Source organism: Salvelinus sp. IW2-2015, linkage group LG32 (assembly GCF_002910315.2).
Source record: "Salvelinus sp. IW2-2015 linkage group LG32, ASM291031v2, whole genome shotgun sequence".
Lineage (NCBI taxonomy): Eukaryota > Metazoa > Chordata > Actinopteri > Salmoniformes > Salmonidae > Salvelinus > Salvelinus sp. IW2-2015.
The window spans coordinates 38028341-38041653 of NC_036871.1; the positions used below are offsets into that span (position 1 = coordinate 38028341).

The window sequence follows — 13313 nt, forward strand, 5'->3', positions numbered from 1 at the left end:
AGTTAATGCTATAGATGGATCCTAGTCTTGTGTATAGGCCCTGTGGAAGGAAGGATGGGTCCTAGTCTGGTGTATAGGCCCTGGTGGAAGGAAGGATGGGTCCTAGTCTGGTGTATAGGCCTGTGGAAGGAAGCATGGGTCCTAGTCTGGTGTATAGGCCCTGTGGAATGAAGGATGTGTAAGTTTAATGCTAGCTAGCACTTACCTTGGCTCCTTGCTGCACTCGCATAACAGGTAGTCAGCCTGCCACGCAGTCTCCTCGTGGAGTGCACATAATCGGTGTCCAAAAATGCCGATTACCAATTGTTTATGACAACTTGAAATCGGCCCTAATTAATTGGCCATTCCGATGAATCGGTCGACCTCTAAACAGAAGTGCATCGCTATAGGGCTAGCAGCCGGACACACAAGTAAATTAGCTTACAATAAAACATTTTTTGTTGTTGTTGCGAAACAATGCATGGCTATCATATTTCTACTCTTTCTAATTGGAAGTATGTAGCCAGAAAAAGTAGCCTACACGTCAGTTGTGATCCAATGACGATAGCAAAGATATTTAATCTGAGAGGAGAAGTGGAAACTGAAATATGTCGTTTTTAGATTCATGATTTGGAGCCGAGCCCTGACTGAAGCACAGCAGAATTTAAAATAAGAAGTATTTTGATCTGCGTCTATATGATAGGTAACTAATGAAGTACCCCTATTCTTTTTACCTTTAACTAGGCAAGTCAGGTAAGAAACAAATTCTTATTTTCAATGACGGCCTGGAAACAGTGGGTAACTGCCTTGTTCAGGGGCAGAACGACAGATTTTTACCTTGTCAGCTCGGGGATTCGATCTAGCAACCTTCGGTTACTAGTTCCAACACTCTAACCACTAGGTTACCTGCCCCCCATGAATTGAAAGCTAATGCTGAAAAGCAAGTTTAAAAAAAAAATATATATTTATTATTATTATATATATTTTTTAAAATATAAATCAAACAAATTTTATTTGCAATACCATGGTATCTTATAAAAAAACAATCAATCTTAACATAATCACTAGTTAACTACACATGGTTGATGATATTACTAGTTTAACTAGCTTGTCCTGCGTTGCATATAACCGATGCGTTGCATATTATCGATGCGGGGCCTGTTAATTTATCATCGAATCACAGCCTACTTCGCCAAACGGGTGATGATTTAACAAGAGCATTTGCGAAAAAAGCACTGTCGTTGCACCAATGTACCTAACCATAAATATCAACGCCTTTCTTAAAATCAATACAAGTATATATTTTTTAAACCTGCATATTTTGTTAATATTGCCTGCTAACATGAATTTCTTTTAACTAGGGAAATTGTGTCAATTCTCTTGCGTTCTGTGCAACAGAGTAAGGGTATACGCAGCAGTTTGGGCCACCTGGCTCGTTGCGAACTGTGTTAAGACCATTTCTTCCTAACAAAGACAGCCAACTTCGCCAAACGGGGGATGATTTAACAAAAGCGCATTTGTGAAAAAAGCACAATCGTTGCACCAATGTACCTAACCATAAACATCAATGCCTTTCTTAAAATCAATACACAGAAGTATATTTTTTAAACCTGCATATTATTTAAAATAAATTCATGTTAGCAGGCAATATTAAACTAGGCAAATTGTGTCACTTCTCTTGCGTTCATTGCACGCAGTCAGGGTATAATGCAGCAGTTTGGGCCGCCTGGCTCGTTGCGAACTAATTTGCCAGAATTTTACATAATTATGACATAACGTTGAAGGTTGTGCAATGTAACAGCAATATTTAGACTTATGGATGGCACCCGTTAGATAAAATACGGAACGGCTCCGTATTTCACTGAAAGAATAAAAGTTTTGTTTTCTAAATGATAGTTTCCGGATTTTACCATATTAATGACCCAAGGCACGTATTTCTGTGTTATTATATTATAATTAAGTCTATGATTTGATAGAGCAGTCTGACAGAGGTGGTAGGCAGCAGCATGCTCGTAAGCATTCATTAAAACAGCACTTTCCTGCGTTTGCCAGCAGCTCTTCGCAATGCTTCAAGCATTGCGCTGTTTATGACTTCAAGCCAATCAACTCCCGAGATTAGGCTGGCAATACTAAAGTACCTATTAGAACATCCAATAGTCAAAAGGTATACGAAATACAAATGGTATAGAGAGAAATAGTACTATAATAACTACAACCTAAAACTTCTTACCTGGGAATATTGAAGACTCATGTTAAAAGGAACCACCAGCTTTCATATGTTCTCATGTTCTGAGCAAGGAACTTAAACGTTAGCTTTTTTACATGGCAAATATTGCACTTTTACTTTCTTCTCCAACACTTTGTTTTTGCATTATTTAAACCAAATTGAACACGTTCCATAATTTATTTGAGACTAAATTGATTTTCTGTTGTCATGTGATGAAAACTATTTTCTACCGAATGTGTTATGAACTATAGTTCATGCCCCATCTCACTCTATTGAAGCAAAAAAAAAACACTGACTATCAACATGAAAACATGTTTTTATTTTTTTATGGTCTGTTTTTTGAAAATGCTGATTTCTGAAAACTAAAGTGACCCCTGGATGTATCCTGGCCATGAGCGTAGGTACACCACCCTGGCTGCCCCATCTGCTGCTGGGCGGGTAGATCATCGGTCACTCCAGTATGGAGGTTGGTCAGTGTGCCCCTCTCCCCAGGCAGCACACCTAGGAACATCCATCATCTCTCTGTCACTGTGTTACTGCTGGGAGACATCGAATCCCACCACCACCACCACCCACCCTGCTCCACTGAACTGCTACAGAACTTGCTGTGTTACTCCCTCACACACACACACACACACACACACAACCTTCACCCACAGAGAGGCTGGGATCAGGGTGAATAGAATGGAGGGTAAGGTTGTTCCAATACCCAAATAACCACGGTCATAAAGACAGACCACTCAATGATAAGGCCAACTGAATCATAACATGGTGAGATTGACTATACCATAAACAGTTCAGCCTAGCTAAGTGCCAGCCCCATTACGAGCAAAACAAATTGAGTGGTTTGACCGCTAACTGTAATTAAATCTAGCAACAAGATTAGGCTACTTCTCAAACTAAAACATTCATAAACAATCATAGCATCGAGCAAGGCTAATCAACTTTTACAAACATTTAGCACAGAGAATGTAAGCTGACAAAATGTCCCCTCAACTCAAAAGGAAATAAAAGTGGATGAAGAAGTACCTGTTCGTACTTTGCGGGAGGGAAGCCTATGTGCCTGCTGTTCACAAGTCGACACCCAACTCTCCAGTTGATTCAGATGTAGGCCAAAATAAATTTAAAAAACAGCCTTGGACGAGCAGAGCCGGGTCAATATTAGAGGTCGACCGATTATGATTTTTCAACGCGGATACCTATTATTGGAGAACCAAAAAATCCGATACCGATTAATTGGCCGATTTTTAAAATTAATTAATTTCTAATAATGACAATTACAACAATACTGAATGAACACTTATTTTAACTTAATATAATACATCAATCAAATCAATTTAGCCTCAAATAAATAATGAAACATGTTCAATTTGGTTTAAATAATGCAAAAACAAAGTGTTGGAGAAGAAAGTAAAAGTGCAATATGTGCAACATAATAACACACAGAAATACGAGCCTTAGGTCATTGATATGGTTAAATCCGGAAACTATCATTTCGAAAATAAAACGTTTATTCTTTTTTTCAGTTGAAAAATAAGGAACCGTTCCGTTATTTTAATCTAACGGGTGGCATCCATAAGTCTAAATATTCCTGTTACATTGCACACCTTCAACGTTATGTCATAATTACGTAAAATTCTGGCAAATTAGTTTGCAAAACGACCAGACGGCCCAAACTGTGCATATACCCTGACTCTGCGTGCAATAAACGAGAAGAAGTGACACAATTTGCCTAGTTTAATATTGCTGCTAACATGATTTTCTTTTAACTAAATATGCAGGTTTAAAAATATATACTTCTGGTGTTTTGATTTTAAGAAGGCATTGATGTTTATGGTTAGGGACATTCGTGCAACGATTATGCTTTTTTTGCAAATGAGCTTTTGTTAAAATCATCCCCGTTTGGCGAAGTTGCCTGTCTTTGTTAGGAAGAAAGTCTTCAAGTTCTTCACGTTCACAAACGAAGCCAGGCAGTCCAAACTGCTGAATATACCCTGACTCTTGTTGCACAAAACGCAAAGAGAAGTGACAACAATTTCCCTAGTTAAATGAAAATTCATGTTAGCGGGCAATATTAACTAAATATGCAGGTTTAAAATATATACTTGTGTATTGATTTTAAGAAAGGCGTTGATAGTTTATGGTTTAGGTACTACATTGGTGCAACGACATGTTTTTTTCAACGAATTGCGCTTGTTAAATCACCCGTTTGGCGAAGTAGGTGATGATTCGATGATAAATTAACAGGCACCGCATCGATTATTATGCAACGCAGGAAAGCTAGATACACACTAGTAATATCATCACCATGGTGTAATTAACTAGTGATTGTTAAGATTGATTGTTTTTTTCTAAGATACATTTAATGCTAACTAGCACCGTACACTTGGCTCCTTGCTGACTCACATAACAGGTAGTCAGCCTGCACGCCAGTCTCCTCGTGGAGTGCAATGTAATCGGCCATGATCGGTGTCCAAAAATGCAGATTACCGATTGTTATGACAACTTGAAATCGGCCCTAATTAAATCTCCATTCCAATTAAAATCGGTCGACCTCTACACCTAACATCATGATGTAAAAGTAGATAATGATGCTTAGCAGACATGTCTTTCAGCAGACTACGAAAAACAAGCCATGTTGCAAGCCAGATGTTAATCGGATAAAGTTTAGGATAGGCCTATATAGTGCGATCTGGCTCCACACGGGAGAAGGCTATGCCAGCCTCCCTCTGTGTGGCTTGGACACTTAGGGGGAGGGAAAAAATTTGAGACCTTTTACGGACACTGAGAACGTAAAAGAGTGCATGCATGCTGGCTGCAATGAGGAGGTAACCACGGACGACAAGGTGAGAAATCAGATGATCTCATCGATTAAAAATAAACTCGTCGCACACATCAACAGCAAGGAGAATCGAAGTTCTAGCTATGGAAGTTTTTGAAACTCTTTTGGGCAGACTGCAAATCGCGGAGGTAAATGTCTCCTGCTGTGGACAAGCCTATTGACATTGAACAGTTGTGCTTATTTGTGAGATTTTTTTATGGAGAGTGCTTTCGGGAGGATATGCTGGGCTTCATGCCATTGGAGGGTCACACTACTGGTGAGATCCTTTTTAAGAAAATGGTCTCCTTTTTTCAATGAGAATGGACTGGACTTGTAGTAAGTTAACCTGCTTGTCACAGATGGCGCTCCATCTACGGCGGGCAGAGTACAGGGGCCCGTCTTCCCGCCTATCAGTTCTTTCAACGAAGATGAGATCACTACACCGAACTTAACTCAGCGGTATGTTGAAAAAACACCATGGACTCCGTTAGGCCTATCCTAAACTTTATCCGATTAACATCTGGCTTGCAACATGGCTTGTTCGTAGTCTGCTGAAAGACATGTCTGCTAATCATCATGATGTTAGGTGGCTATGCAAGGGTAATTCTCTCAAGAGAGTATGTGAGTTTAGGGAGGAGATAGTTGCTTTTGTCCACGATTGCCACGACAAGAAAACCGCTGACGTCACTCGACGAGGGTCTCCTACAGCTAGAGTTAGTAGACATGTACACATCAGCTGATCTGAGGCACGCGCTTCGGTCTGTGTGAAGTTTTGGACTGAGCATATTATTGCAGATCAAATCCCAAACGTAAGAGCATTGGTGTGTTTTCTTTTAACAATGTTTCGATCAACATACACATGTGGATCCAGCTTCTCTTACATGAATTCCAGAAAAATTAACACTTGTTACTCCTTGTCAAACCTGAATCTTCATCACTGCCTGCGGGTTGCCCTGACTCCTGCCAAACTTTTCTGCTATTTCCCTAATCTAAACAGTGCAATTTCTCTCATTAGAAGGGAAACACGCGTGTGTGTGTTTCTTATATTAAGACAGGAAAGACTGAACTGAAAAGATTTGAACAGAATGTGATGCTGGTCAACAGAGATATGCCATGTTTCCTATGTGTAATTTTTTTATTTTTAAATAAGATAAATCCAAACAAAAGATGAATGTATGTACATACAATACACTGTGTTATAGGTAAAAATGTGTTCCATTATTTCAAAAAAGTTGGTGCACTGATTTACTCTTAAAGCACTTCAAATAAACTTTTAGCAACATGTCATTTAAATAAAAGGGTTTTCTAAGATTCTAATTGTGTATTGTTTTTTTAAACCAGTCTTAGGAAGAGTAATCCCATGTAGAAAATATCTGGCCATATTCAAGTCTGGCCCCTTTAAGAATATAGTTGAATAGCCCTGGTATAGAGGTTACAGTGGTTGTTGTTGAATAGCCCTGGCATAGAGGTTACAGAGCCCTGGTCAAAAGTAGTTCACAATATAGGGAATGGGTGTCATTTGGGACACATTCAGGCCTTTGTGTTGTGCACTGATGCAGACAGAGAGCTGCTATAAAAGACAGGCACTGCCTACTTACCAAGAGAGGAAAATAATCTCTTTCTCTCGCTGACCCTAGTTCTCTGTCAACCATTCAACCTGCTTTCCTCAGGAATCCTGCCTCTGGTTTGGAGGCCAAGTGGCCCTGTGTATTTATTTTAGTCCTGTCTCTTATACACATCTAGATGTGTATAAGAGACAGCACTGTGTATTTATGTCAAACTGGCCATTATTATAGGACAGTATGAAAGCATATATAAAGAGCAGAGCCATAGAAACTAGAGGTAGACCGATTATGATTTTTCAATGCCGATACCGATACCGATTATTGGAGGACCAAAAAAAACGCTACCGATTAATCGGACAATTTAAATAAAAAATAATTTTTAAAATGTATTTGTAATAATGACAATTACAACAATACTGAATGAACACTTATTTTAACTTAATATAATACATCAATAAAATCAATTTAGTCTCAAATAAATAATGAAACATGTTCAATTTGGTTTAAATAATGCAAAAACAAAGTGTTGGAGAAGAAAGTAAAAGTGCAATATGTGCCATGTAAGAAAGCTAACGTTTCAGTTCCTTGCTCAGAACATTGAGAACATATGAAAGCTGGTGGTTCCTTTTAACATGAGTCTTCAATATTCCCAGGTAAGAAGTTTTAGGTTGTAGTCATTATAGGAATTATAGGACTATTTCATTAACCTTTGACTATTGGATGTTATTATAGGCACTTTCGTATTGCAAGTGTAACAGTAAAGCTTCCGTCCCTCTCCTCGCTCCTCCCTAGGCTCGAACCAGCAACACAACGACAACAGCCACCATCGAAGCAGCGTTACCCATGCAGAGCAAGGGGACCAACTACTAAAAGGCTCAGAGCGAGTGACGTTTGAAACGCTATTAGCGCGCGCTAACTAGCTAGCCATTTCACTTCGGTTACACCAGCCTCATCTCGGGAGTTGATAGGCTTGAAGTCATAAACAGCGCAATGCTTGACGCACAACGAAGAGCTGTTGGCAAAACGCACGAAAGTGCTGTTTGAATGAATGTTTACGTCTGCTTCTGCCTACCACCGCTCAGTCAGATACTTAGATACTTGTATGCTCAGTCAGATTATATGCAACGCAGGACACGCTAGATAATATCTAGTAATATCATCAACCATGTGTAGTTAACTAGTGGTTATGATTGATTGTTTTTTATAAGATAAGTTTAATGCTAGCTAGCAACTTACCTTGGCTTACTGCATTCGCGTAACAGGCAGTCTCCTTGTGGAGTGCAACGAGAGAGAGAGGCAGGTCGTTATTGCGTTGGACTAGTTAACTGTAAGGGTGCAAGATTGGATCCCCCGAGCTGACAAGGTGAAAATCTGTCGTTCTGCCCCTGAACAAGGCAGTTAACCCAGTTCCTAGGCCGTCATTGAAAATAAGAATGTGTTCTTAACTGACTTGCCAAGTTAAATAAAGGTATACAAAAAAAAAAAAAAAATGGCGCCCAAAAATAACGATTTCCGATTGTTATGAAAACTTGAAATCGGCCCTAATTAATCGGCCATTCCGATTAATCGGTCGACCTCTAATAGAAACCGTATATGACTGATACAAGGAAGTACAGCAAAAACTGTATATAGGACTGATGGTTAGAATCAGAAATGCGATTCGAATGAGAGCCAACAGGGATGTAGAACCTTGCCTGGATCCAAACGTAATTGTTCTGCTTCAACATGAAGTGAAACATTACTATGYCGCTTGGATCCAGGCTAACAGAGACAAGCTTTTCTCCACTAAAATATGATTGCCTTTACCACTGTTAATTCACAAATGTATAGAACAGCCAATGCTTATATAAAGCCTAGTTAGCCTTAATAATGAGTSGCATGTCCCTGCACTTGACAAACCAATTCAAATGCTTCATACCAGATTCCCCAAATTCTTGACATTCCTAGGCGGTCATCTCAGAAATAGTATGGATGTTTTGTTTCCAGAAACAACTCGTTTAAATACCTAGGGACAATAGTGCTGGCTGGGCGGCTATATAGACTTAGCATGAAATACAACAGGTCTGGCAGAAGTTACTGGTAATACACGTTTGGCCAGACTCCCTCTGGGAAAAACCACAATCACAGACTCGCCATCACACAAGGAGTGTTCGGCAACATCTGTGTTTGACAAGTGATTTCCATCTTTGGATACAATTACTGATCACCATTCACTAGCTATAATTGAACCACAAACAGTGACATCTCAAAATAGGCTCTCTAATCTACTGCAAATTTTAAAAAAATGGTTATTCAATGTAAATTCAGGTATCAATGGCTGGGATTACTTAAATGCTTCAAAATAATGTAAAACTTCATAAGATGCTGTAAAATGATTCAGTCCAGTTATGACAACACACAAGCTTCAATAGCTGGCTATGAGGATCCTGACAAGAATCAAACATCCAGCTAACGTTAGCTTGCTTCATCGCCAACACCAGTTAGCTAGCCTCTAACTAAGTTCAATGTAACGTTAGTTAAGTCATGTCTCAGAACCTGTAGCCATTAAGCCATGAAACAATGGGGGGGAGTTTCACTTGCTTAAAATTGATTTGAGATAAATAACTTGTATGCTAAACTAGCAGCTTAGCTACATGTCTGGATAGTTCCACTTGCTTGTCAAGTTTCTCTCTAACGTTACCTGGCTAACTATCTGGCTAATAAAGCCTAGCCCAAGTTACTAACGAGACAAATAACGATTTGTTTAATCCCAAAACAAATTGCAAACCCTAACTGTGTACTTACCCTTTGTAGTAAGCTTTTACCCGGACTTGGTACGGGTTCTCGCCGGGGTGAGACATGCTGCTGTCCCGCAACGTCGGCATTATAAATTCTCAGATTCGGACACTCCGCTCGCTGAAGATGCCTTCCTACTGCGGCTAACTTAGCTGTGTACCACACCCTAAACCCTCTTCTGTACCTATATCGATAGATAAAATAATTAGCTAGCTGACTAGTTATGGAAACGAACAATTGGCGCTTTCTTAATTTTACAAAATTCAGACATAAAGTAATGTAAAACTTGAAGGAATCCGCCAAACAACACTCCCTGCTACTGTAAAGGCCTCACGACGGACGAATCCATTAGCGGAATGTAAGAGGGGCAACTAATTACTTCAATCAACAAACTAAACAAGAAGATACACTGATCGCAGACAATATTTTGTAGATAAAACATATATATAATACAAGGCAAATAATGTTAATCTCATATATTATAATGATAGACAATGAGTACATTTTCAGTTCAACACAATACTTCAAAATGAATGTGTTCGCCAGCATTCCGATTGTACTAACTGAAATGCGAGGGGGGATAGTCTACATTTGATTCGGTCCAGAATCAGACCTGCCTCGTACGAGTCATCCTGATCGCGGGCTAGACCTTTGTGGGGTCCTTGGGAATTACATTGTATATTGCCATTTCTACATATAATTTCAATTCTACAAAATATGTGGAAGTTGAAATGGAGTTATTGATATGAAAATCATATTTTGGAAATAGAGATTGGTATTATTTTTGCCATACAAAACTAGACCACGTTACAGTCATACAGAATCCACGATGATGCATGAATTACAGATACCAGCAGTTCTCTGTTCAACATCAGCATGATTTATGAAGTCTGGAAAACCTGTGGCCTCTTTTCCCGAGTCTTGTGTCACCTAGTGGACATACAAATACCTAGTATTGCAATACATACTACCAGTAAACCTTGACATTTTTTGTTTGTTGCATGTTGAATGATTTTGCTTGCATTAATTCTCAAACGCTCCCACAAAAAGACACAGAAATATTTGTATATAGGCTCACAAATAAGATACATTGGAGTCTTAGCCTATGGCATGCGCCTTGTGCACTCTCAATTGTGCAATGTATTTGTGAAAACAGGAGCACTTACTATTTTCTACATCTAAAATAGAACCTTTTGATCTCTCCCAGAGCAGAAGAACACAATATCAGGTCATTAAAAACGACGATGTCTTGTAAATTGGACAGTCTGTATATCTCCTACTCTCAGTCTTCGTCATAGGTCTATAAAAACTGTCTGCGCTATTCCTGGCCTAATCTAAATTGTTGCCATGGTAACATTTTTTGAGTCTGCAGAAGATAAATTGTGTGTGATTTGTTTTATATCATGGCAGCTATAGGGCTTAATTCTCAAAGCCTCTCTSGTCACACAGATCATGTGCACACAAGACAATATCCTATTGAGGACGTTAGTCTATTCTATGATGCAAACCGATGGTGCAAAATACTAAATGGTGACTTGAGAGTAGACTGTTTCAWTTATTAGGCTACACAGTTAATTCAGCAATAAAGGATATGTTGTGTTAAATCATTTAATGTAGGCCTAATTTTATTCAAAAGGTGGGTAAGCAATAAAGATTGAAATGCAATTTGAGCAATTTCTTGATACAGTAGCCTATATAAATTAGAGGCATTTATTTGTGGTGATAATGGCTGTAAACGCTTTGACTTTGTCTCCAAAATGAGAATATATATTTTTTTTTAGGAACATTTCTTTTTACAGTAAAGACCTCTGCTCTGTTGTGGATGGTCCTCCCACACTGCAGGTGGTGCTGTGTCTAGGTTTTCATTCCGTCGGTTCTAATGCTTGACGCATTCAGAACATGATTGTGACAGTCTGAAACCGCAGGGTTTTGTTCAGCCACTTCGCCATGGGTCAGGTCTAGTAACAGCAGTGATAGGTGAACGGTTGTGCATGGATATATAGAGCTATTATAGGCAGCCATATAATTGGCCAAGGAACTAGATGATGATGCCCAAACTAAATATATTTTATGTAGACTAATAGATTACTTATAAAGGAATTGTTAGACGATTTTATTTTGAAATAATGAATACATAAATAATCGTTATGATAAACTATACATGGGGCGTTCTAGAGCCTATGGTTGCCAGCACTGCACATGCAGCGATAAAAGGGATGACTGTAGCCCAATGCATGAATTACCCAAGTCTAGAAGTACATTCTGCACATGATTTAACAACAATTGTTCGAATAGATTTTAAGTTCCAAAATGGATTTGATGCATTGCTATCGCTGCATGAAAATGTGTCTAACTTTCACCAGTCTGCTTTTCGTCAGTGCATGGTTGTGGCTATATGGGTTGGAATAATTTGTCTGTCCAGCAGAAGAGATCCTACACACAGGTGTGGAAATGAAACATTGAGCTTCAGGAATTGGAACATAMTTAATGTGTGTGGCAGGTAGCCTAGTGGCAGGTAGCCGAGCGTTGGGCCAGTTCCCGGAAGGTTGTTAGATCGAATCCCCGAGCTGACAAGGTAAAAATCTATCGTTCTGCCCCTGAACAAGGCCGTCATTGTAAATAAGAATTTGTTCTTAACTGACTTGCCTAGTTAAACAAAGGTTAAATCAAAAATATCAGCAGTCTATTGTGTCCCGAATGGTCCTTTTTAAGCAAACTGTTAGGAGCAAATTAAAGTAGGCCGCGGCTACTTTATTTACACAAAATTACATGTAAMATTTTTAAAACTAGGCCAGTTTGAGGGTTTGTGTGATTTTTATAATACATTTTCTTTAAAATTTCCTTCAACAATTCAAATGCTGAAAAAACTTCAATTCGGTASGTTTATAAGGCTATATTTTTCAAATTCTTCCGGTCTTTTATGAACATGATGAATAGTGAGTAATCAACATGACATCAAATTGCAGTCTTTATCAAATACATTTCAGATCTGATTGCACTTTATTGCATATATTTTAGGCTATAGGCTATTGAATTCAGATGATTTGGAAACGGAAAATGTCAAGGTTATGTGGAGGAAATCATTTTAATATGAATAGGCCGAGATAAGGTCGACCTCATTTTAGTAACATTACTCATTTTATAAGCCAATGTTTTCTGATATTGGGCTGGTCATTATCTTTCAATAATGAAATAGGACAGTTGAAAATGTCAAGTAGGCCTAATCACATACCAACAATAGGCACAGCTCGTCTTATTAAACCAAACCTCATTCAAATAATATATTAAACTTTTGCTAAGATTTATTTATGACTGAGACAAATACTCTACCAGTGTCCAGGGGCAATAACAGCCTTCCATATCCATATTTCTATCCATTATTATTATTTGTATGAGTACGTGTATTTCCGTTTGCGTATAGAAATGTAAATTCATATTTTTCTTCAGTTTTAAGAAAGATTCGACAGAATGTGCGTACGGGACATAGGAACCCTTCACTTATCAATCTGTAAGATTTATAGCGCATAGGCTATGGGGCAGACGGGGGGCGTGAGGAGAACTCTGTTCTTGGTCTAGTCCAGCAATCCTCATCTCATCTGTTAGTTACAGCGTTATATGCCCAATCCGTCAAGTGTAGCCGACATTCACTTTAGAACTTTATTCAAAAACAACCGGCCTCAAAATGTTGTCATTTAAGATATGCACTTATGATTAGATTTATTTATATGAAGAGGCAATTTATGAAGCTAAATTACAGTCCCTCTTTTCAGGGATCAGAAGAAGGGAACTTTTTTTTTTTTACTGAACAAAGTAGGCATCCATATATAATGTTCTAGTTTCAAAAATAATCATACCACATCATCAAACCATCATGTTTAGTTACAGAGGTTTTCCTGTGTGTCAAGCAAAGTCTAGTTTTCTAAGCATAAGAGTAGTCTTATGTATT

At 38.6% G+C, this 13313-nt stretch overlaps 1 protein-coding gene across 1 annotated transcript in view; it reads right to left on the bottom strand.

The window, feature by feature from the left end:
- The window catches only part of LOC111956705 (protein kinase C iota type), a 44046-nt gene extending 34317 nt beyond the window's left edge, over positions 1–9729 (bottom strand). Inside the window, exon 1 of the mRNA XM_070436593.1 lies at positions 9377–9729. Coding sequence (XP_070292694.1) covers positions 9377–9456 — 80 coding nt within the window. The 5' untranslated portion in view covers positions 9457–9729. The remainder of the gene's footprint in view (positions 1–9376) is intronic.
- Positions 9730–13313: the final 3584 nt, after the last annotated feature.